General features: G+C 41.8%; 1 protein-coding gene across 4 annotated transcripts in view; it reads right to left on the bottom strand.

Moving 5' to 3' along the window:
• trps1 (trichorhinophalangeal syndrome I) overlaps positions 1–24009 on the bottom strand; it is a 99822-nt gene that overhangs the window by 42186 nt on the left and 33627 nt on the right. For all 4 annotated transcript variants that reach the window (XM_026347899.2, XM_026347900.2, XM_026347903.2 and 1 more), the window contains exons 3-9: positions 11957–12667; positions 11698–11813; positions 6729–7335; positions 6333–6547; positions 5620–5821; positions 5185–5425; positions 636–1449 (exon numbers count right to left, since the gene is read on the bottom strand). In XM_026347899.2, the coding sequence (XP_026203684.1) occupies positions 636–1449; positions 5185–5425; positions 5620–5821; positions 6333–6547; positions 6729–7335; positions 11698–11813; positions 11957–12667 (2906 nt within the window). The remainder of the gene's footprint in view (positions 1–635; positions 1450–5184; positions 5426–5619; positions 5822–6332; positions 6548–6728; positions 7336–11697; positions 11814–11956; positions 12668–24009) is intronic.

Raw genomic sequence — 24009 nt, 5'->3', positions numbered from 1 at the left:
ACACACATGCAGAGCCAAACTAGCTCTGCAGCGCTGGCAGACCACAATCTGTTCCTGCCAGTCCATGACATCACTCAAGTGAAAAGCATTGTGGGCCACAAAGTAGGGTGAGGGAAGTGACTGACAGGTGGTAACCATGGGAACTGTCAGTTCGCATCCACGTTTTCACACAGTTTTTCAGTGGTGAGTTAAAATTTAATAAAAAAATAAAGATTAACGCAATTTACGGGAAGGGGAATGATGTCATAGAGTCACACATGGACAAAACTTAAATTCAGATATAACACATACAGTCCCATGAGAACACTTGTATAAACTTTGTCAGTGTAAATTAGCACAGATACTCGAACTTTAAGTACAGTGGAGCTGCTCGCTCCATTAGGCCTAATCCCCACATCTGATTTAAAAGAAACTAAGACGTATTAATAGCAGCATTTTGACAGCTAATGCTCTCAGCAGGTGGGCTCTGGCTGTAGAGATCTAGCTACAAAGGCGTTCGTTCAGACAGTTGGAGCTAAAAGCAAAAATCAGGATATAAATGAGACAAAGAGGGAAGATTAGGGTAAATGAGAGAGCGTGTTGAATGCGAAACAGTCTAAGTGAAGTAACAAGTGTGTGCGTGTGCTCCAGCTTACCCGTAGCAGGGACTGCGACTCCTCTTTAGCGGATCCTCCTTTCCCCTCCTGTACACCACTGCCTCCACTCCCTCCTCCTCCTCCTCCCCCTCCTCCAATGTATTGCTGAGGAGGCCCCTGGCTCTGCTTCTCCCCTCCACCTCCTCCTCCTGCTGCTGCTCCTCCTGGCCTCCCTCCTCCGTACAGCTTCCCGTCTCCCAATAACAACTTGGTATCTCCCAAAAACTTGGTTTCTGCCAGGTAAACCATGCCAGGTGATGCTACACCTCTTTTCTGCTGTGAGGCCTCATGATTGGCTGAAACGAAAGATAAAGGGAGAGGGGATGGGAACAGAGAGGGGCTTCCACCTCCTGCTCCTCTCTCTGCTCCTCTTTCAGGTCCCATTCGCTCCTTCGGCACCCAGAGTAAACCGTGGGCCTGCTCACCTCCTCTTTCTCCCAATCCTCTCGTCTCCCCAACAACCCAGCCTTTCTCCCGCTCTCTTTCCTTCTCCTCACCTCCCTCACTTTTTACCACCCCTCCTACCTCTTCTCTACCTCCTTCTGCCAGCCGTCCCTCAGGTGGCGCAAGGGAGTAGAGTAGGCGAAGATCCCCCTTGCTCTCTTCTTTAATGGCTAAGGTAGACGGAGCGGAGCAGCCATTGGGTGAGAGTGTTAGCGAAGGTGTCAGCGAGGTGGGTAAGGAGGTTGTTGTCAATGCACTTAATGAGGGAGAGGAATCATGGCAGTGAGTGGAATTGAAGTGGTCGAGGAGAGCTGACGAATCAGGAGCCGTGAAGTCACAGCGCCGACAGCGGCAACACGCGTGGACACGTCTGCAAATAAAACACTCGAGTTAGAATGGATGAAACTTTTAAATAAGCATTATTTCAATCAGGAATAATTGTGCATAAAAATATATTAATACAGTAAATACTGCATTCTCTGTCTATAAAAGCCTGTCTGGAAAATACGGTAGTATTCCAACATGACTCTTGAAAATAATAGGTTGATCATTATGGTTTATTTGAAAAGCAGACAGTCCAGTAAGTGACTGTTTTTTGGAGGCTACAGTCCATTCATTTTGAAATCTACTGATTTTGTGAATTGTGAAAATAATGAGTAGAATACAATGTGATTGATGAAGCTGACAGATTGAGTGAAATGGTAATATGTAGATAATGTAGTTCCAAAGCATCTTCTGGTTCCCACACCTTTCGTCTTCTCTTTCTCTACTGAGGACCTCATTCTTGGTTCCTCTAATTTTGTATTTATTATATCTGTATGCTCTTTAGTAATTAAAAAAAAAAAAAAAAAAGATGTACTGGGCTATGATAGATTCGACTTGAGGCTGTGAACAGCACCTCCAGTGGATCAAAAAAAAAAAAAGAAGTATTTGTAGAAGACTGTGAAAATGTGTGTGTGCAAAAGAACACCTTGTACCTAGTGGACTTAAACGTCTCCAGATGGTGAACAAATACACAGTGGCCTCTCTGTTTGTCATCACCAAACACACACCACACATGGACCGGTGCACTTACTGACTCATTCACTCACTCACTCACTTACTCGCTCTGTCACTCGTCCTCTCTCACACGGACAAACATGATATATGAAGTTTATATCATTCATTCCGCACATGCACTGATGTAATCCGACTTTTCCCCGAACGCTGTCAGCAGCAGCATCTATCTCGCATATACTGAATCAGACTTTCTTTCCCCTTGTGGAAAATGAGAACATTTCTATTTAGTATTAAAGCATAAATAAAGGTTAAAGCAGAACGAAGTTTGAAGGGCAAAGCGAGAAGTATTCCTAGATATCGTTAATAAAAACATGTGAAAGCTACGGTAATGTCTACTTTTGCTGCCCCCCCCCATCTCCTCTCTAACAGTCTCTTTTTATGGATCAGTGGATTACATATTCCATAAATGCACACATTCCCCTTGTTGGTTTTTTTTAAAAGTGTTATCCACCTTCCCTTTGGCTGTGCTTCCTTGATGCGGATTACACATTTATATCTTGGGAACGGTCTCAGAGAAACTAAGAGCATTTGTAACCGCACATCACTTGAACATACAGTATTGGTGTGTGTGTGTAGCAGGTCTACATTAACTCAAAAGTCTCTCGGATAACATCCATCCCACATCCGTTTTGAATTTCTTATTTCTTGCATTGCCAAGTTGAGAGTAATGGAAATGGCATCTGTCTTGATGGTATATGTTTAGATATACGTCAGGACCAAGGTGAGAATGCAAATGTCACTTTGATATTGATCACTCTGCTTCAGCTAGTCATTTTTTTCCTCCGTAACAACACAGTCCTTTGTTCAGCACACCCTATAATTAAATCTTAGAGTATGTTTTCCAAAATGTGGCCTTGCAATCCTTCTAGCTTTCGGCCGATTTTATCGGTGCTGTGAAACTTTCTGGCTTTATTTCAGTTTTATTTGATTTGAGCACCAACATTCGGAGCTTAGATTCTGTTAAGGATGTGAGTGGACTGTTAAATCCTTTCCGCACTCGTTCTCCTGCTACCGCTTTGTTATCCTGTCTCCCTCTTCTCTCCACTTTCCTCTCTTGACTTTCTTTCATGTTCTTCCTCTGCTTCTCTGTCTTTAACTCACCCCCCCCCCCCCTCCTTGACATCATCTTTTCCCTCTATGTTTGCTCTAAAATTAATCAAACTACATTTTTGATTGATTTGTAGCAGAACGTATGTTAAGGTGGCTCCGTCAGACTGTAACAGACCGTGTGTGTGTGTATTTGTGAGCATATATTAATTCAGATCAGTATTCTAGATCAATACTTAAACAGTGAAAAATATTTTACACAAACGTCTCCAGTTCTAAGTTTCTCTCTCTGTCTCTGTCTTCTTTAGCTCCAACTTTCCCACACCACTACTCTCTCTCTCTTTCCCACCCTAACTAACTCTAGCTTTCTCTATCATTTGCTGGCTCTGTCACTGAAACCTCATGTATGTCTGTGCGTGCGTGCATGTGTGTGTGTTGCTGTGTCTGTTTGTGTAGACTACAAATTGGCTGTGGAGTGTAGAAACTGGGGTTTAAGCCTTATTTAGCAGGTATTAACGTGCACATAGTGTACACAGGCATTTGTATGTGCAAGCAGATGAAACTTTGCTTTTATAATTTATCCAGCTTCTTTTTAAAAATGTGTTATAAGAATGATATATACTACAATAAACTACAGGTTTAAAATGCCAAAAATCACAGTGTAGAGCTATAAAGAACTACAGTATCTATCCATCTATACAGCTGTATCCTGCCACTCATCTCTGCTTGAGGCTAGACGTTACTGTAGTTGAAACTAGTATAGCACACCCCAAACTCAGACGGAAATGTCAGCACTTGGGCTACACTGTGGGCAATAAAAGTGCTTTGGAAACTGCTGTATTAATTTTAAACCTCAATCATCTCAATCATGACTCCTACAGCGCTACTGTAGGAGTGCAACACTAAATCGCTTGACTACTTGTATTTGAACGACAAAAAAGAAGCTTCAAAAGTAGCCACAGACAGGCCAATCCAAAGTCCTTTCTAAAGGCTGTCAACAACACCAGAATCTCACAGTTTCATCCAGACTTTATTCCAAGATTCGATTAAGTCCTTGCTAATTCAGCAGATAAGGGGATTTGGTGCTGATCTTGTGGTGCAAAATGAATTGAAAGGCACACATCCACTCCCTTTCAGCTTCACACAGCCAGCACTTGATTCTCCTCCTAACACTGCATAATGTCATAAAGCACCGACTGAAGTGGGTAAAGCTAAAACAATAACTATCTGGACATCCAGTAAGTAGAAGTCGGTGGAGCTCATCACGAAGTTGGGATTTCTGTGTCACCTAATTCTAAAATGTGTGGAAAGGGAAAAAGTCTCAAACTGTAGACGTGTACTTCAAAGAAAACAAAGTGCTTTAGCTGGTATACAACAAATTGTGAGCCAACAAAAAAGCCACGAGTCCAATCATGTTGAGCTTAGGTTATTCGCTAAGCGCAAGCGGTGCTGGATTTTGGGCTGTTTAAACATCCACATATGAATGTCTAAATGATGTCTACGTGTGAGTTAAGTGCATGAGTTTTTAAAATGATTGCTTGAAAATGAGCGTGTTCAGCAGCTAAGCTCAACATTTTCTGGATAATTGAGTGTAAAAAAAAAGAGAGAGAGAGAATTACAGGGGTTCGATTTTTGATTTTTTTTTTTTCATTTACTTACTGGAACATTTAGTCATAGACTCTAACTGGAATATTGACTCGTGGATAACACAAATTCACATCTACAGTATGCAATCACCACATTCAGTCACTGTGAATACATGGAACTAAATCACTGGTTTTAGTGAAAAGAACGGCACACTGAACGGGCCACTAAGAGTAAACTGATTTTTTTGCTTGTATTAACATTGTTTACTTAATGCTTTCATACTATTAACTAAGAGCCAGATTTCCTAGTATTTTAAATCTTTGAAGCTTCTGTCAACACTCCTGTGAGAAAAAAAACCCATCAGATGATACAAAATGAATATTTAACATCACTTTTTGCATTTGTCTCTCACCTGTAGTGTCTAAAAATCTCCTCTTCCACTTCTGTGATGAAGTGACATTTTGTACATGAGTACTCCCGCTCCGCTCCTGCTCCTCTTCCGCCTTCCTTGTCTAGCCCAGCCTCCTCCTCAGCCTTGACATGTGGGGAAGCCCCCTTTAAGTTGATCATGCTGTGGCAGCTTTCATAGTGTTGCAGCAACACATCAATGTCAGTGGTGGCAAACACACATTGGTCACACAAGTGGGTGACACCTAGGATCAGCAAGGTAGGAGCAAGAGAGGTTCATGTTGTATAGAAATACTAAGACAGAGATAATTAAAGCCCTATGTTACTTTAACACGCTGTAATTCCATGACTGGCAACACTGGTGGATGATCAATACACAGTATATGCATTAAAAATATATTCTGACGAACAATATTTTCTTATTTATGGCTCTGAATACCTTGTGTGACAACAGGATGGGCGGGGTAAGAGGGGTGTAAGGTGGAACCAGAAATCCCACCTGGGTCACCTCTAGGATTCGGAGGCGTCATGCTGGGTGACGTGCTGGCAGCAGGTTTTGAGTCCTGTTGTTTGGTGGACTGAGAAAACTTGGAACTGCATTTAGAGCAGGTGGACTTCCGACAAGCAAAAGGATGAGAAACCTATTGGGGGAGGGAAAAATCAGACATTTTTGTGCAACAGTGGTCTGAATTCTTACATTAATTAGTTTTTACTGGCAATATTTTGCCAATATGATGAATGTAAAACCTTCCAGAGAGAGATGCCCCCCTGTTATGTCTCTCATTTTTGGTTCTGTGATGTAATTGAGTTTTTGTCTACGCAGGTGGTAGAAATGAGGTCGGTATGAAGATTAGTAACTGAATCAAGCCACCCTCATTTAATTTTGACTGTTAACCAACTAGTCTGAATTTTTACAGCTACAGTGGCACAGCTTGGCAGCTGGCACAAAGAGGGGTGGGAAGCGTGTGTGGGTGGACTGGGGGAAGCAAGGGAATTTTAACTAGGCTAGAAAATTGGAACAATTAACTTTACACTTGTTCATATATTACATTTTATTTCCTTCTGTGTACAACAGCTACATTTTCTTCTAATTACCCAGCAAACAACAAAGAAACCAAACAAATAAACATTTCAATATTTTGTTAATCTCACCTCCCCCAGGTGTTTATGTGGCTGACAGAGCCCCTGCGGACAATACATGCAGTGCTGAATGCAGCAACGATGGATGGAGTGGTTGTGCTGATAGTGCAGTAGTAATGGTGCCACCACGATCACATCTGCGCTGTGGGCCATTGAGTACCGGAAATCACACAACTGACAGTTATAGCTGGTCACAACTGCTTCTGAATCGCTGCTGTTTGGGTCACCTAGGAGCAGAAAATGGAGCAAAAGTCTGTTAGATCTAACAGTCTGGGTCTTGGAGTAGAAAGACATGTCAGAAATTCAATCAGGGGGTCAAGAGAAAATATTACTTAATGCTATTTGTTCCATTTACTATTTCTACTCGTACTAATTCACATGTCACCACACTTTCTCCAGTGTCATTACCTTGGCTCGTGCTGGATGGGTTGGATGATAGATCTTTCCGGCTTTTGGATGCTACGTGGTCTCTCTCTCCTACTTCTCGTCTCACTCCTCTCTCCCTGTCTCTGTCCATAATGGCCGGACTTGAGTTGCTGGGGCTCATCGAACCTCCCGTGCTCATTCTGTGTCTTTGTTCATAGTGCTCTAAAAGCTTTTCCGAGCCCCCTGACCACTCGCAGCTCCAGCTACAGAATTTACACCAATAATATGCCTGCACAGTGCCCAAATCTCCTGTCCAGCTCGACGAATCCGAGCACGCCCTGACAGGGATGGAGTACCCAACCAAGGAATCATCTTCTGCTCTCACCGTCATTCGTTCAGCCCCCTCTATGATCTGACCCCTGCCCTTAACCTGGATGTCGTGCATTGCCAGGTTGTTGGTGGCCAGCAGGGGTGTCGTTGGAGGCGTTTTGACTTTATTTGGATGAGAGGACAGGAAGTGTTTTTCAAGTTCTAAGGAATTGCTGCCCATGTATGTGAAGTTGCAGAATTTGCAGCGAAAGTACTTAGTGTTCCCCTGACAATCAGAGGTCTTCCGGCCAATCCCAATTAGTATGCCACCCAATGTCACCTGTTAACAAGCAGGGAAGAGAGAAAATGATCAATCCTGAGTTAAATTATCTCTTATACATTTTATTTAGCAAATAATAGAGAAATATAGAAAACTGTCTAACATAATGTGTGGCTTGTAACTTTAAGTTTATGCATTCTTAGCCAAAAAAGCAGATTCTCGTTCAGGATCTCACTATTTGATAGCTTTGGTTACCTAATATTGGAAGCTAAACCTCATTAGATTTGCAGTCTTTAAAGTAATACATGTAAGAACTGTGATATAAGTCTGTCATTTTTAAATCTTAGGCTGCAGGTATTTTGGTGACAGAATAAGGAACGAGTACATCAGAGGGACGGCTCACGTTGCCTGTGTTAGCGACAAAGTCAGAGAGGCCAGACTGAGATGGTTCGGACATGTTCAGAGGAGGGATAGTGAGTATATTGGTAGAAGGATGTTGGAGATGGAGCTGCCAGGCAGGAGGGCAAGAGGACGACCAAGGAGGAGATATATGGATGTTATAACAGAGGACATGAGGTTGGCTAATGTTAGGGTAGAAGATGTTCATGATAGATTTAGGTGGAAAAGGATGATTCGCTGTGGCGACCCCTGATGGGAAAAGCCGAAAGAAGAAGAAGAAGAAGGCTGCAGGTATTTTGGTGATGCATGACATAGGACTTCAATCAGAGACCTGTGCTGCTGCATATATGGAAAACTATGCCTCAGCTGCTCTTAGTACTTAAGGTCACAGTGAATGTAATCCATCATTTTCTGTAACTATAGACAATTAAAAGGCTGCTCTGACTCTAACCAACCATCCAATAACACATCTACCAGGCACCACCATAGCATCTGCTGCACGAGGCCAAGATGTTGCGTTACTCAGCGAGCAACTTAACAGTCGTCTGTGTTTCATTAGCCCCTAGACTGTCGGTGATTATAAAATGCTCCTGGCTACACTGGTGAGCAGGCAACATGGCAAGTCTTACAGGGACATTAGACTTAGATCTACTGTAGTATATGGATTTGTATCTCTACAGATGTGAGGTTTGATGCTGACTACTAGCAGTCTAGTGATGCATGTTTGGCAAGAACAAAATGCAACACAGTAAGCTGAGTGAGCAAAGATGTTTAGCCTCATAGCTTCTTTACTCTGAAGGATTTTACAGTGCAAATACTGTGAGTATAGTATAATAATATGAGTCTCAACTGTGGAACTTCCTTTCATACATTTTTTCCTATTAAAACCTGGTCATTAAACCCCTCACTGTGTCTTTTAGGGGAGAGGATAATGAAAATGAATTTATATTCATTAACAGCTATGTTCTGCCTGGGAACAGAATTTTAAAATAGGCAAACATAGACAGACTTTGAGGTATTAAGACGAAAGATGAACTGAAAAAAAAAACTAAAGCAAGAAAAGCAATATCCATTAAAAAAAAGATGACAAGCGCGAGACATTGTACATTTCAGCTTCATTTAAGAGAACAGATTCAGAATGCTAAATGAAAGCTATTATTGAGTGTGATCTCACAGCAAGCAATCATCCAATCATCATGTCCCACAGATCCTGCCCAGGCAATTAGGAAAGAGCCAAACATCAAATCATTTTTGGCAAACAGAATGGACAGAAAGATACAAAGGGGATTATGAGAGAGGGAGAGAGAGAGAGAGAGAGAGAGAGAGAGAGAGGGCAAAGAGTACAGGTTGAGGAAAACTGAGAAATGAAGGTGAGGAGAAGAAAAAGGTGAGAGATTGATAAAAAAAAAAAGCTAATTCAGAAGTTAGAGGGAAAAAAGGGACTCAGCTAAGAAGGAGAGCAAAGAAAAAGAGACATGAGAAGGTAGAGGAGAGAGAGAGAGACATGATGAGGGAGACAACTGAAGAACAGAGAGATAAAAAGAAAGTTAAATATGTCTGACAGCTGTTTCATTACTCTGCCTAACAGCCGATTATAACCAGTGGTTTCGAAGCCTCCCTCCGTCTCTCCTCCGCTCTCTCCTTTCCTCCTCCATCCCTCGTTCACTCTTTCCCTCTCTTCAGTATGCCTCTCCTCGCCGAGTGTTTTTTTTTTTCCCCGCAGTCCCATTGGTTGACGGGCCCCATCGTCTTAGCAAATGACAAGATGGAATTTTCCAAACGTGGGCGGGAGAGAGAAAATCAAGAGAGGAATGGAGAGAATAGAGACCCCTTTCATTCGTTTTTTTTTTTTTTTTTTTATACTTTCACTTTTTCTTCATAATGACGACTTAAGCCCACTGGATTTTCTATTTCTGACTCCCTGTGTGTGTGTGTGTGTACTTGTCTACCGTGCGTATGTCAATGTGTGCTTCTGTGGCCATTACGTGACTTACAGCTATTACAGGCTGCTGGTTTAAATGAAATAAGACTCCTCGACTATTCCTCGCACTCACACATACACACTTTTATTAGATCATCTCGCTTAAACCTTTCAAACACAACCTCACTGTTCAGGAGCACACCGCGGCCTAAAACCTCGACAGCACGCTGCAGCAGTCACAGTGCAGAAAAAGACGGACAGACACAAGTTTCACTCTTTCGACATCATTTCAGAGTGACTGGAGAACCTCCTCAGCTCTCCCAGTGGCCCCGATGTTAAATTTCGTTTGAGATTTTACCAACAAGCTGAAGGGACGGTACTTTAACTCGCTCCTGTGACCGCACTTTTTAGTCTTCAAACATTAAATTCACACGGCCGACTCATTAAAGTCTTTTTTGGATGTAGGATTTATGGTTTTACCAGAAACTCTTTCTGACGGTCTGATTCTGATTAAACTTTTCAGTTAGCCTGTTTCTGTTAGCATCGTCCTGCTAACAACGCACAGATGATCGTGTGATCAGGATCTAACTCTGTCAAACTGCTGTGGTTCAACAGGTAGAGGGGTCGACCACTGAGACACACACTCAGCACTGTCTCTGTTAAACTGTCGTCATTTCCATTTGTAACCAACGCACAGCTGAATCGGATCATGTGATCAAGATCAAAGCCCCTGTCACCGGAAAAAACTATGACGAAGCAGGTAGAGGGGTCGACCACCAACCATGAGGTCGGTGGTTCGATCTCCAGCTCATCTGTGATTGTTTAAAGTAGCAGAATTATGTGTGTGTACGCTACATTTTCAAAGTAAAAGCAAATGCAATGTTAAAATTCCTGTTGCTCGATCGTTTCACTTACTGTCTACTTTTTCATGGCTTCTCTTTTTTATTTCACCTTCTTTTTAACCCTTTCTTTTAGTACTGCTTTTTCTGTTTTTCATTTTTTATTTCACCTTCTTTGCACCTTTTTTCTTCTTATATTCCCCATGTATTTTTGGCCTCACCTCTGTCCATCAGATTGTTTTTTTTTTGGCAACTTTTTCTTATGGTCAACTTTTTGTCTCTGTGAACTTTGTTTCTCTTTCAGCTTTTTCCCCTTGTGAACTATTCTTCTTTATCAACTTATAGTGAGCATGTTCAGTTAGTCAGTAAATTCAGTTCAGTTTCAGGCCTACAATTACAGATTTATGAAAAGAAGTAATGACTATAATACATCTTCATCTGAAAATATTACTTCTATCCACTGTAGACAAGCAGATGTAATGAACACAAATGCACATAGGAGATTAGATTAGATTAGATTAGATTAGTACTGCAATTGTACTTTCCGAAACATTTTAAATTGTCAGTACTCTAAAAGTCCACCTGAGTAGTAGAAAACTAAAAACACAGTTGGTTGAAAGCTTTAAGACTATGCACCACCTCTACTGGTCTACTGTACTTGTTTCAAAACAAGAGCCTGGAGAGCAACTCTGACTTTAGGTCAAGTATGTTCAAAATGGGCAGTGGACAATGAAGCGAACAGTCACCTTCTATGTGTGATACCTTTATGGCACTCTGTTGCTATGAAACCAGTGTGAGGACATCTCAGGGGGACATCAACTCTATTTTCGGTGAATTTTAATGGTCTTTTGGCTACACTAGACTGTGAACTCCAATTAACACACATTGTCTGCAGTTGAGTGTGATGCTGACAAAGAGAAGTTCAAGTTCCCAATCTGAGAATAGGTAGATTAATAAACAGACATTGAAACTGACAGTCACTCAGAGACGTCAGGTCAAACGACGCATGCTTTTGATACGACTGAAGACATAACAGGAAATCTGACTATTGACTCTTTGTTCCAGCCCATGAACATTTTCTCTTCCTTCTCATTAATTCAACATTGGTTCACCACAAAATGCACCGTGCAGCTTTTGTTTAATCACTGCATCTGTTTTTTATCCTGTCTGTGTGAATGGTTAACACATTTATTAGACTTGCTGAAACAAATAGGCATGGTAAAATGTATTTATGCTCATGTCTCTGCTGTGACCAGTGCCTACCTGGACATCATATGTGCCATTCATCATGACGGCCCTGTGCTGCTGATTGTGCATATCTGGCCTCGTCTTGCCCAACTCTTTGGTTTGGTTCCTCTGTCCTTGTCCTGTCGGTATGTCTGAGAGCACAAATACAAGAAGCGATCAGATTTGAAGAAGAAGATAAAGACTGGTCGTAGAGAAATGTAAAGTTTTTTTTGTCCACTCGGCAGCATAAGTTAATCTACTGACTCAAATACAGGAATCTGGGAGTCGGAATTACCTAGAGGTGTGTGTTGGGGGGCCATGTTGTGAAGGGCCAGGATGTGTGTGTCGAGGGCAGCATCCTGCCGTGTGCGGTTGTGCAGGCCCAGGTGATACTTCCTAAAGTGCTTCACCAGGTCAGCGGGGTCGTTGCCATAGTAACCATAACCACACACGTTGCACTTGAAGTCCTGGAGTTTAGGAGAGGGGCTGGAGGAAAGCGGAGGGGTGTCAGTTGACGACTCCTCCCCTCCTTCCTGCCTGGTGAGGAGGTGGGGAACAGAGAGGAGAGGAGGGGTGAGATGATCGGCTTCCCCTCTGTCTCTTTCACTCCTCTCTCCTTCCTCTACTGCCTTTTCCCCATCCTCGGGCTCCGATGGGCTCTCGGGTCTGTCAGTCAATGCTGCTCCTCCCCGTTTGGCCCTCCCTCCTCCGCCTCTCCTCCCCCCTCTCTCCTCATTACTGTAGCGATCACTGATGGATGAGGGAGAGACAGATGAGGAAACACACTCGCTTTCTGCCTCCTCCTCCTCCTGCTCCTCATCTGCTCGGATCCGTTCGGAGGATTCCGGTTCAGAGGGGCGGTTTATCCGTTCAGCCTCTGCTCCTACTCTGCCCTCTTCCTCTCCCTCCTCTTCTTCTTCTCCTGCTGGCCTCCTCCCCTCTTCTTCCTCCTCCTCCTCTTCACCTCCCACACTCCGGATAGGGGGATTCTTCTTCCTCACCATCTCTGAAAAGTGTGCAGAGAAAGACACTAATAGTTCATTCTTCTTTTATTTTTTTTCCAGGCTATTGTATGTACATACATGTGGATTCTGCAAGATCAAGCAGACTTTCATAATCCCTTGAAATCAAGACACTAAGAGATACAAGGTGTCTGCAGGACTCAAATAATATGCTGAAGATGGCACGCACACACACAAATATGATTTTCTGACAGTGATGTATTTGCACAAGGAATAGCTTAGATTCGATTTACAAACTCCTTTGAATGCCCGAATCTGTGATGATTCCTAACCACAAACCTCGTCAAAGAAAAACAGCCCCAGCAAATCAGAAACACAGAGTCGTTTCAGGAGTGTGTGTGAGATATTCGCTGCATCCTTAAGCTCAACTTTCTGCATTTTGTTTTTTTTGTTTTTGTTTTTTTTTTTTTTCAGATTAGGGAGAGAATCTTTTTATCGTTATGGAAACCATCCGTGAGAATCTTCAACACATGACCACATCAAAACACAAACCATATCAGAGAGAGAGAGAGAGAGAGGGGGGTGGCAGAGAGAGGATGAGGCACGGAGAGAAATGGGGGAGTCAGAGGGAGTAGAGAGACAGGGAGAGAGAGTGGGAGAATGGCCAACAGTGAACCACATCAAACTGCACACCCCATATCAGAAAGATGGATGAGGGAGGCAGCAGACTGCAATTCGTCCCCTCCAGCGCTCCAAATTTCTCTTTTCTCTTTTGCATCTCTCTCTGCATGCCTCTCATTCATTTTCTGGCTCCCAACTTCTCTTTTTCTCATCTCTCACCGTCTCCCGTGCTCTATCTGCATCACCTCCCGTCCTTCTCCTTCCTTTCTCTTTCTTTATTCTCTTTTGGCCTGCCTTCTCATTTCATATCCCATTTTACTTTTAGCCCGCACTCATCTCCTTTTTCTCTCTGTTGACCTTTCATTCCTTTCCTTGTCTTGCACATTTATAATCAGCATAAAATGCCTCTGTCAAACAAAAAAGGCACTTATCCAGGCGTTTTCCTTGCGTTGCAGTCATTTTTTTTTTGTTCTCTAATGCCCTCTTTCACACACAAGAATAATTGCTACAATAATTTAAGTAATTCCATCATTAAAATTTTTCTTTCTGTTCCTGCCCTCTCCCACCATCCCTCCCCTCCCTTCCTTATAATCACTATACAAAGCCATCAAATAACCAGCCATGTGTTTTATGTTAAACCATAATCTTTCTTTTGTTTGAGACGAGAACAATTGTGGTCGTTCTGTTCACAACAGTCGTGACAAAGAGATACTGCGTGTGTTTTTGCGAACATGTGTGTGTGTGCGTGTTTATTTGTGGTCTTTCAGTTCATATTCACTTGTAAACACAGTCAACCCATTGACCCATTCACTGTGTTTCCATGTGTGTGTGTGTGTGTTTGGTCATAAACAGAGCGAAACCCAACAGACGCCTGATAGACGCCAACAACTGATCACTTTTAGATCAATGCAATATGAGGAGGACTAACTGTGTGTGTGTGTGTGTGTGTGTGTGTGTGTGTGTGTGTGTGTGTGTGTGTGTGTGTGTGTGTGCGTGTGAGTAATGCATGTTTGATGATGTGATGTGTGGAAAAGAGATAGCATGTGTGTGACCCAGCGAGTAAGTCTACGTCAGCGCGCGAGATAAATGCTTATTGTTATTTACTGATAGTAATCTGCAAACAGTTAAAGCATGAGCGAATGAACACACACACACACACACACACACACACACACACACACACACACACATCTAAAGAGCGAGAAGTAAAAGGGAATGTAGTTGAAAACAGATAATCAGATGACCATAAATAAACAAGTAGAGACACATAAACAGATTAAAATGAACCATATTTTAACCACCCTGTAATGTAATCTAGAGGATTAGAGAAAAAAAGAGAAAATAAAGCACGAACACATAGAGAAAAGAGGAAAATGACAGAGAGAGCGAGAGAGAGAGAGAGAGAGAGAGAGAAAGAGAGAGAGAGAGAGAGAGAGCTGGATTCTGTTGAATCCAATCTTCTTTCTATGGCCTTTCTTGTGTTTTACTATTTTTTTCTCTACCTCTCTCTCTTTCTACCATTCAACTATTAAAATAAAGCAATTTATGTCTGCGAGGGCCCACGCCTAGACCAGCCCTGGCACTCACTGTGTGTGTGTGTGTGTGTGTGTGTGTGTGTGTGTGTGTTTGGGAGAGGGAGAGTGAGTGAGTGAGTGAGTGCAGGGAGCAGAGGAAAATCTCATCTGATGTTCACCACACCCAGTAAGAATTCATCATTCACTCACACACACACACACACACACACACACACAGTGGAAAACTACAGATCGTTGTGGTAAAGCAATGAAGCTGAAATCCCGACCTAAGAAGCACTGACTGACCTAACTGTGTTTCCATCTGCCCTGGGTGATTTCAGCAGCGACTTAAAACGTTAATCAAAATAATCAGAACAACATTAGAAATGATTTGACCGAAGTGCGAAATCAATAGGACGGGAATTAGAAAGAGGACACTATAAACATTCACTTTTGTCATTTACTTACAATGGCATTACTTGCTCATTTACATACTTCTGGCGCGCTTGCATGCTCCAGGATGTGGGCAAGCAGACGAGGTGTGTGTGTGTGTGTGTGTGTCTTAAAAGGCTGAACTGTGTGGGGCTGTTTCTTAGCGTATGCATCTGTGAGTATGTGTGTGTCTCAGTGTCGCAGTAGAGGCTTTGTCTGCTTCAGGCTGTATACACAGACTGGAACCATTACTATCAACTACAATTAGGTACAGCCCACCACAACATACCGCATAACAACTACTGCTACCAGCTACAATTAGCCCCTATACACCACAATGGCCTCAATACCACAGCGAGGATAAAAGTGACAGTTAATCATTTCCATCAAGTACAATTAGCCCCAACGCCAGTGAGCCTTTTATCTTAAATTGCCAATAATCACCCAAAGACAACTGTTGAAAGATGCATTGAGAAGGGAATAATGCATTTTTGTGAAGAGATTTTTCATTATATATTACTGCAACTCAAGCAGTTTGCCTCTATTCAACCTAATTTTAGTATACCTGTAGTTTATCGTGCGGTTACAAGGGTGTGTGTGAGCCACCATGTAACTCAACCACATAAAATGTACAGGATCGTCATGTAAAACTGACCAACGGTGAAATTCATGTAACTCCGAGCGCAGTCTTTCTCACAAAGAGAACAAAGTTAGATCTCACTAATGGAGAAAAACCGATTAGCAGCCATTTTAGCCACTGACCCCAAGTGAATTACTGTTCTTACTGCATTATATTCAGTCACAGTCCTAAATGGGTTTGATACTGGATTTTTCCAAAGCCTCATGTTCCCGGTGTCTTTGGGTGTCGGTGCTCTTCCTTTCACCATGACATGACAGCTGTAGCTGGCATGTCCATCTTTCATAAACAAAGAATTCATGTGCAACATATGAAGTCATCATGCTAAGGGCAATATCCCTCTCTCCATCTGCATCATGCTGCTTCTTCATAATCTCCTCTCAGTCTGTGTCCCTACATTTTGGGCTCCTCATCATCTGTCTTCATCTTTTTTTTTCCTCTGTTCCTCTGGTTAACTGTGCCATTCGTAGGTTTTTAAAAACATAGACGTATGTGGGAGTACACTAAGGAGGAGTATGGATAAAAGAGGAAGAAAGAGAGAAGGAAAAAAGGAGGTAAGGACTGTTAATTAAAATAAAAAACCTAGAACTGTCTGATGGGGGGTACGAGAAAGGAGGGAAAGAGCTTGGAGAGGGGAGGTTTTAGACAGGAAAGAGAATATATTTTCTTCTTTAAAAAAGAAAAAAGAAATTGTCTGGGGAAATGAATAGATGGGAATAGGAAGAAGAGAAAAAAGGCAAGAGGCAAAGAGCAGATAAGCTCCACATACTAATAAGCATCCTCCAAAAAGTGAATGACTTGTACATGATCTACTTCCTAAAAACTTCCCCGATGTCCAAAGAGAGCTAAAGGTTTGCCAAGGAAAACTGTTTATCAGCCGTTTCAAAGCCAAACTCTTGTCATCCGTCCGAATAATTTGGCATTGTTAGAATCTCGTGCATCAGGTCAGGTGTCCAGCTGGTGGCTTGAACATACAACATGGATTTCATGAGGTGAATTTCTCCTTTACAATGTGACAGGAAAGAGTATGTGTGGAAAGCTGCCATGGCTCAGTGGCACGCTAAATATATTTAATGGATTCAATAAAAGTAGAAAATACTTCAATCAACTGATTTAAGACATTAATACATGACAAGCTGCATTCATTTTGTTAAGATGTAAGAAACTGCTTATTAACCACTGAGCAAAGACTTGTTTTCAATACGTTTTCTCAGTTACAAAAAATATCCATCACTCTGTGACTTTAAGGAGCTAGTTTGAGTACCTACTAGTTCAAAACCCAATAATGCATCATATCTTCATCACCAAATGTTCCTTTTTGCTTGAACAATGACTTAAATCTTTAATGGGATATATGGATATATATATATATGGATTTATCATTTACAGAACAACCTTTAACTGACTAATCTACCGGGTGTTTATTGCTCAGTTTTTCGGGCTTCCTCTGATCAGATTGTTAAGAAATATTTTGACTGATCAACCACAGTTTGATGACCATTCTCAAATGTTCCAGAAGCCTGAAACACATCACTTCCTGCCAATAAAAGGGATTCTCCCTGAAGGACCTGGCAGACACCAGCTGCTGCTGCTGCTGCTGCTGCTGCTGTTGTTGTTTTCTTTATATGAAAATGTCACACATTATTACTTCTAAGAAGGCCGCTGATGCACAAAATGGCAGTCACGCTGAATTGGCTCGCAGCTTTAGGTCACGTGTCGGTGAAGGAAAGCAGCTAAAGAAAACATTAATGAAAGCTCACATAGGAAAGTATCACTACCCACACAGACAAAACAAATCAGTCCGTGGAACTGAGCCTGTTTAGAGTGGTGGGATAATAATAGGAGTCTGTCATAAGTGCACGCTGCAATGTGGCGCTTAGTTTGAACGCGGGACGGGAGCACAGGTGTATCTGATATTGTCAGTAATAAGGAGATGAGGTCAGAGGGGAGTCAGTCGTTTCTTCTTTGGGGGTCAACGAACAGCATGGTTTTGCAGAGGCAGGCAGCTAATTGAAGGTAGGGAGGGGCATCGAGAGAGAAGAAGAGGGAGGGAGAGAGGGGAAGGAGGATAAAAAAAATCAGTCTGAGACTCTGAGTCCACCTGCCATTTTAAGAGTAAAAGCTTTTAGTTGCCTGCTAGGCCCCTAATCAATGCCAGGACTCGTACTTACACTCACACTTCTTCATCTGCTATGTAGCAGGGGCCCAATTCAGTCCTGCCATGGATCAAGCAACACACACACACAAACGCACACACACACACACACACACACACACACACACTAACATATATATATATATATATAGACTCAAACACAGACACACACACACACACACACACACATATAGACTCCCACGCAGACACACACACACACACTCTGCCAGAGTGTAGGACTCATTTGTAATGGGGTAACAGCATGCAAAATATGTCATCTTAAATGTCAAACTTAATCAGAGGTTCACATTTCAGTACCTCTCTCTCTGTCGTCGTGAGCCTCCCTCCCTCTGTTTGTGCTCCTTCACTCTGCTTACTTACTCCCTATATTGGTCTCTGACTCGCTCACACGCACAAGCCGATGTTGTGAACACACTTCGCTCTTCCTCTCCCTCCCTGTCCATTTTTCATCTAGCTATCTCTCTCAATTAATCTCTCGCTCCCCACCCACCTTATCCACTTCTCTCCCCTTAAGTCTTTCGCTGTCTTCTTCTCAAGCTCCATCACTCTCTCTCCTCCCCTTACTTTTAGCCTATCCTTATATGAACCTTGATGCGTTTGTAGGTGAGTGTGAATGTGTCGAAAACTCAACCGTTTCAGTCACTCTACATGGCTGACAGATAGACATCTATTCATTATACACAGTGGAGGGAGATTTTTTTAAAAATGCAGCATGCTCAGACTGTGTTTCTTGTGTTACTGTGTGTGTGTGTGTGTGTGTGTGTGTCACTGTAAAAGTAGGAGCTATAATTATCCCCACAAAGACAGCTTCCTAATAGTTCTTCACACTATACCTTCAAAGATACTAGATTTCTGAATGCAAGACGTCACTTCATCTTTAACCCAAAAAACCCGTTCCAGTGATGGATCCAAAACCATATGTCTTGATGTTGGTACATTACACAATCCATCTCCTTTAATACATTCAGGCATTTTAATCAAATAAACATGTAAACATGGCACAAGGAAGCACCGTCTCTCTTGCAGATTCTCATTATTTTGAGGTTTAACCTATGTATGTGGGAACGGCTGCATGCATCCTGCTTGCACACAAATACACACTCCCGGTCCAGCCCCCCCACCATACAAACTTTATTAAAAGTCTATTAGAGGAGTCTGACCTCCAATAACTACATTGGATTATTGCACCACACAGGGTCTGGGAAGGTCTGTGTTGTGTGTGCGGCTATTTACCCCTAAAGGGAGTCAAAGCAGAGCGCTGGTTAACGCCACATGCAGACACAAACACATAACTGGGAGGTGTCCAGTATAACCATGGTCTTCTGGCTACTGAAAAGTCTGGGGTCCAGACCCCTGTTTAAATGTGTCTCAACAACTACTGAGCGGAGGAGAAGAGAATTTCCCACGTCACCAGGGGAGATTCTCTAAACAGGCCAACAAATTGAAAGAGCTGGATTTCTGCTTTCAAGCTCAATTAAATCTTTGACTTTACAACTCGCACAAAAGACAACAGAAAACGTTACAAGTGAACGCAACTCACTTTGTCCAACTGTGACTCACGCGGCATGACACAAAATAGCTGTTTTCATCTGTAAAAGGCAAACTTGAAAGCCCCTATGCTAGCACCCAGGGAGCTACAGTCTATAAAACTTTATTTTGAAGTGTGTCAAGGCCCACAGGTGGGTCGGAGGAGGATAAAACAACGTTTCTCAGGTTCTCTGAAGGGATCCGTTTGAATTTCTTAGGCTGCCCGAGCTTTCTCAGCCAAATTATGGGAGGTTAGCAGGTTACAACAAGGCACATTTTGTTGGATTAGTCTGCACAATAGACTGTCTGTGTGTATGCTAGACTATAACAGTGAAATAGCTGCCAAGACGTTGCTGGTTCTGTTCCCAATGGGACTATAAATGATACTGAAATAAATCAGTATTACAACACACACATGCACACACACAAATCCAGGCTGCTACTTCAAATACTGGCATACACAACTCCAAATCTCTCCCTCAGTCTCAGACACACACACACACACAGACACGCATACACCTGTGTTATTTCATTCACTCACAGTAAATACATGCACATACAGATGTGCGTCCACATGTGCGTCTGGATTTCTGGGTCTTCTCAGCAATTTGTAATGTTTTAGTCAAATAGCGAAACAGAAGACACACACAGGCCCAGACTCTCTCTCTCTCTATATATATATATCTTCTGCTATTTCAATAATCTGTGACCTGAGAGTTTATAAGACTCAATAGTCTGGCCTCTGGAATGGCTGTCTGGATTTTAACTTTATATACACACACACAGAGAGAGACTCAGATACAGACACAGCTCCCCTGTTTTGGTCCTTAGAGCAAAGTCCGTCTGTGTGTGAATGCGTGTGTGGAGCATACCATGTGTGTGTGGTCACGTCTAAGAAAGCTCCTTTAAAAATTGATCTCTCTCTTTCACCATCACAGATGATGTCACCTTAACCCAATTTGCTTGTGAGCAAGTTGTGGTCAACAGCTATCTGTGGTGTGTATGTGTGAAAAATCTCATTTATAACTTGAAGGATAAATCACGCAGCTGTCGTGAGGCAGCGCTGTTTCATGCAGGAGGACGAAAAACACACACGCATATGTACACATACACAAAGAGTGTGTATAATTAATTATTGTTAAACTGGCTGCCAGGAAACGGAGGCTGGCAATGGGAAAAGATCCTTATGGATCACACACTTGGAGAGAAACGGAAAGCACATGTCAAGAAATCTAATTTTATACGTTTATTTAAACGCAAACATGCCTCAGACAAAAGACACATTCACATACATTAACATCCATCACTGAATTATGCACAGTGATAATTAATGATAAAAAGATATATTGTATATATATATATATATATGACCACTTCAAAAGATCTGTTCCACTATTTGCATCTAATAATAGATTATAATAATAGATGGCGTGATGGAATAATAATATTTCCCAATTTAGTTTCTTTGTACAGCAGACATTATAAACACACCACAATCACCAAATCTAACATCGCTGCATCAGAACAAACTGAATAAACAATAAACTGAAGTATTTTCTGGTGAAATAGCCTGAAATGGGATTCTTCAAACACAAAAAAAAGAGACATTTTATGCTGTGATGAAAGTATTAAATCACAGCCTTAATACCAAAGGAAACGCACTGACAGTATGTCGTGACAGTACAAATACGTACATCATATTCACACAAAGGGAAAACACATCAAAAGCGATAAATAATTGAAGGGCGTCCTCCAAATCCTTGAAATACAGTAGTAAAGAGGTGTCTGTTTTAAAAGCCTTGTTTAACAAAGAGCACCAAAGACAAAGTGCTGGATGTGAGTAGAGAGAGGGGGAGATTAAAATATTAATGTTAATACAATTAACGATTTAATGCAGAAATACCTGTTCTGCTTTGGTGTGATGATTATACACACACACACACACACACACACACACACACACACACACCATATGACGTATCTGAATTAAAAAAGCAAACCAAAAGCACAACTTTACAGAGTAACTTCATATTTCTTCAAGTTTCAAAACACAGGCCATGACTTTTTCTGCTTGTGTTCAGAGGCAGAAGGATGGAGTCTGTCTCAGGATATTGATTTTTATGTGAAACTATCAGAAACAGTTTAGCTTGGTGCACTCACCTTACAAACACTGACGAGAACAGCAAAAAAAAAAAAAAACAGCTCAGTGTCACATACACACACACTAAGGACACAAACACTGCACACTTTTCCAAAGCCGTATCTCATGCTTGTCATATGAGCTTTTCTACCTCCAGCTGCTGGATTTTACAAATAATCTGCTGCTATTCAGCTGTGGAAAGGGACTTTTTATTTTTACACTTGTTTTTCAAACTTTAGATATAAGGACGCTTCCTTTCATCCCACCACACTGCTGTCAAAGTAATAAAATCCCTGTCCTTGTCTTTGTAAAGTGCATTTGTACACGTTCAAGCACCATTAGAAACCCAGTTAAGTGTGTAGTACGTGGCCACACAATCAGATTCCTCCTGCAGAAAACCAGCTGTAGTGAGCAGATTACTTTCAGTGCCTTTTCTCCTGTCTCTTTCACAAGGCTTCTGGGAAATCAGGGTTATGAGACAGAGCACAGATAATAACCAGGTTACTAGAATAGATGTAAACACACAGTTTCTCAGTTTACCGACGAGTTGCTGATGCTTCACACAGAAGTATTGAGCAAACAAGAGAAGACGAGGGCACCAGAGGCAGTGGTGCAGTAGGAGACAGAGTTTTCACACTTGATGAAAGAAAGAGAGCAAATGATAAGTCACACCTGAACATTGCCCCCCCTCCCTTTCACACTCACTTCTTTTTACCATTTTTTTTTATTTGCTTTTATTTGCTTCACACTACCGTTTACTGACGTGAAGCGTGGGAGGTGTGTGTGTGTGTGTGTGTGTGTGTGTGTTAGTATAACGGAGACCCGACAACTTCCTCTCGACTTCCTGTGATTAGAGCTCGGGGGTTGCTGGGGGACAACCAGGAAATCACACACACTCAAACAGGGTTACATTAAAATTTAACTGAGGAAAGAGTGAAAAGTAAATAAAAAGTGTTTTTCTGTTAGTGAAGAGAAATATATTTAAGAGAAATGCAGTTTGCATCATGTAATTTTTCTTGAAATGCTATCAAATTCCATTACACCAAAGTAATAGCTACTACCACCTGCATGATGCAATGCATTGTACACCGTGTCCTCAATGTAGCTATTGTCAGTTCTAGGAAAGAGTTTAAAATTACACACAATACACGTGTGTGTAAGACGCACAAATAGACACAGTTAAAGAAAGCGCACATATATGTGCACGAAAAACAAAAAAAAAGAGGAAGTAGGTGGCAGCACTGCCCAGTATTTCTCAATAAAAGCTGAGATTCAATCACTTCCTTACACTGTGTGCATATGGTATATTCACACAGTGTGTCCTTATGTATGTGTGATTATAATGTGAAAGGACAGAGATAAAAAAGAAACGATATGTTTACCTTATTTACTGCTAACTCATATTATCTCACGCACTTATTCACTGGAGCAGATGTGCTCAGTCCTACAAACACACACAGACAAAAGCACATGCATGTGAAGGACACTGAGACAGTTTAGAAAGCCTTGGGGCTCAGTCTGAGCTTTCATTTCCTCTATCCTGCATAACAACTGACACAGACAGACACACACATAAATGCACGCACAGACACACACATGCACAGAGACAGACAGAGAGTGGATGGTTATGGGAGATTTTGCATGCCCTGGGGGACTACAGAGGTAGACAACTAGCTCTAAGAGAATTACTACATAACCCCATTCTGCAGTAAAACAATCAAAAACCTTTTCAACGAGACAAACTGAATAATAATCATTTTTTCCCAAGATGATGAATTAACTACTGTAGAAACATTACAGCAATAGCAATAAAGAATCAAAATAGGAATTTTACAAATGGTAACTTGGGCGTACAATCACGGCTAACGATAATGCCTGCTATGTAGTGATAATCACGCATCAGAGACCACATAAAAGAACATAAGAAAAGGTTTCCCTGCAAATCACTTGCATGCATTTCACAGCATATGGGCTAAAAATGCAACCCCTAAAGTTTTAACGTTGTATTTTTTTTGTGAGTTGTGGAAGATATATAAATGTAAGAGTGTGGCTGAATTGTCAGGAAAAGTCTGAAGGTGCCTAAAATACTTTATAAAGTGTCAAGTTTTTGTTTTAACTTCAGGCTATCGTTCTTTCTACAACAGCAGGTGTCACATTTTTCACGAGGTGGATACCTCAGGAAACCTCAAGGAAAATCTCTCTCTCTCTCTCTCTTTCTCTTGGAAGTGATAAAAGTTATTTTCCTAATTGATGCTCCCACTTCGTCACCAAGCGTTACATTGATGGAGCAGGGTGGCCGGGGAAAAAAAATATCCTCTGTTTTTTTGTGCGCTCACATC

This window comes from Anabas testudineus, chromosome 11 (assembly GCF_900324465.2).
Source record: "Anabas testudineus chromosome 11, fAnaTes1.2, whole genome shotgun sequence".
Classification (NCBI taxonomy): Eukaryota; Metazoa; Chordata; class Actinopteri; order Anabantiformes; family Anabantidae; genus Anabas; species Anabas testudineus.
The sequence above is the reverse complement of the archived record's forward strand: the minus strand, read 5'-3'. Positions and strand labels throughout refer to the sequence as shown.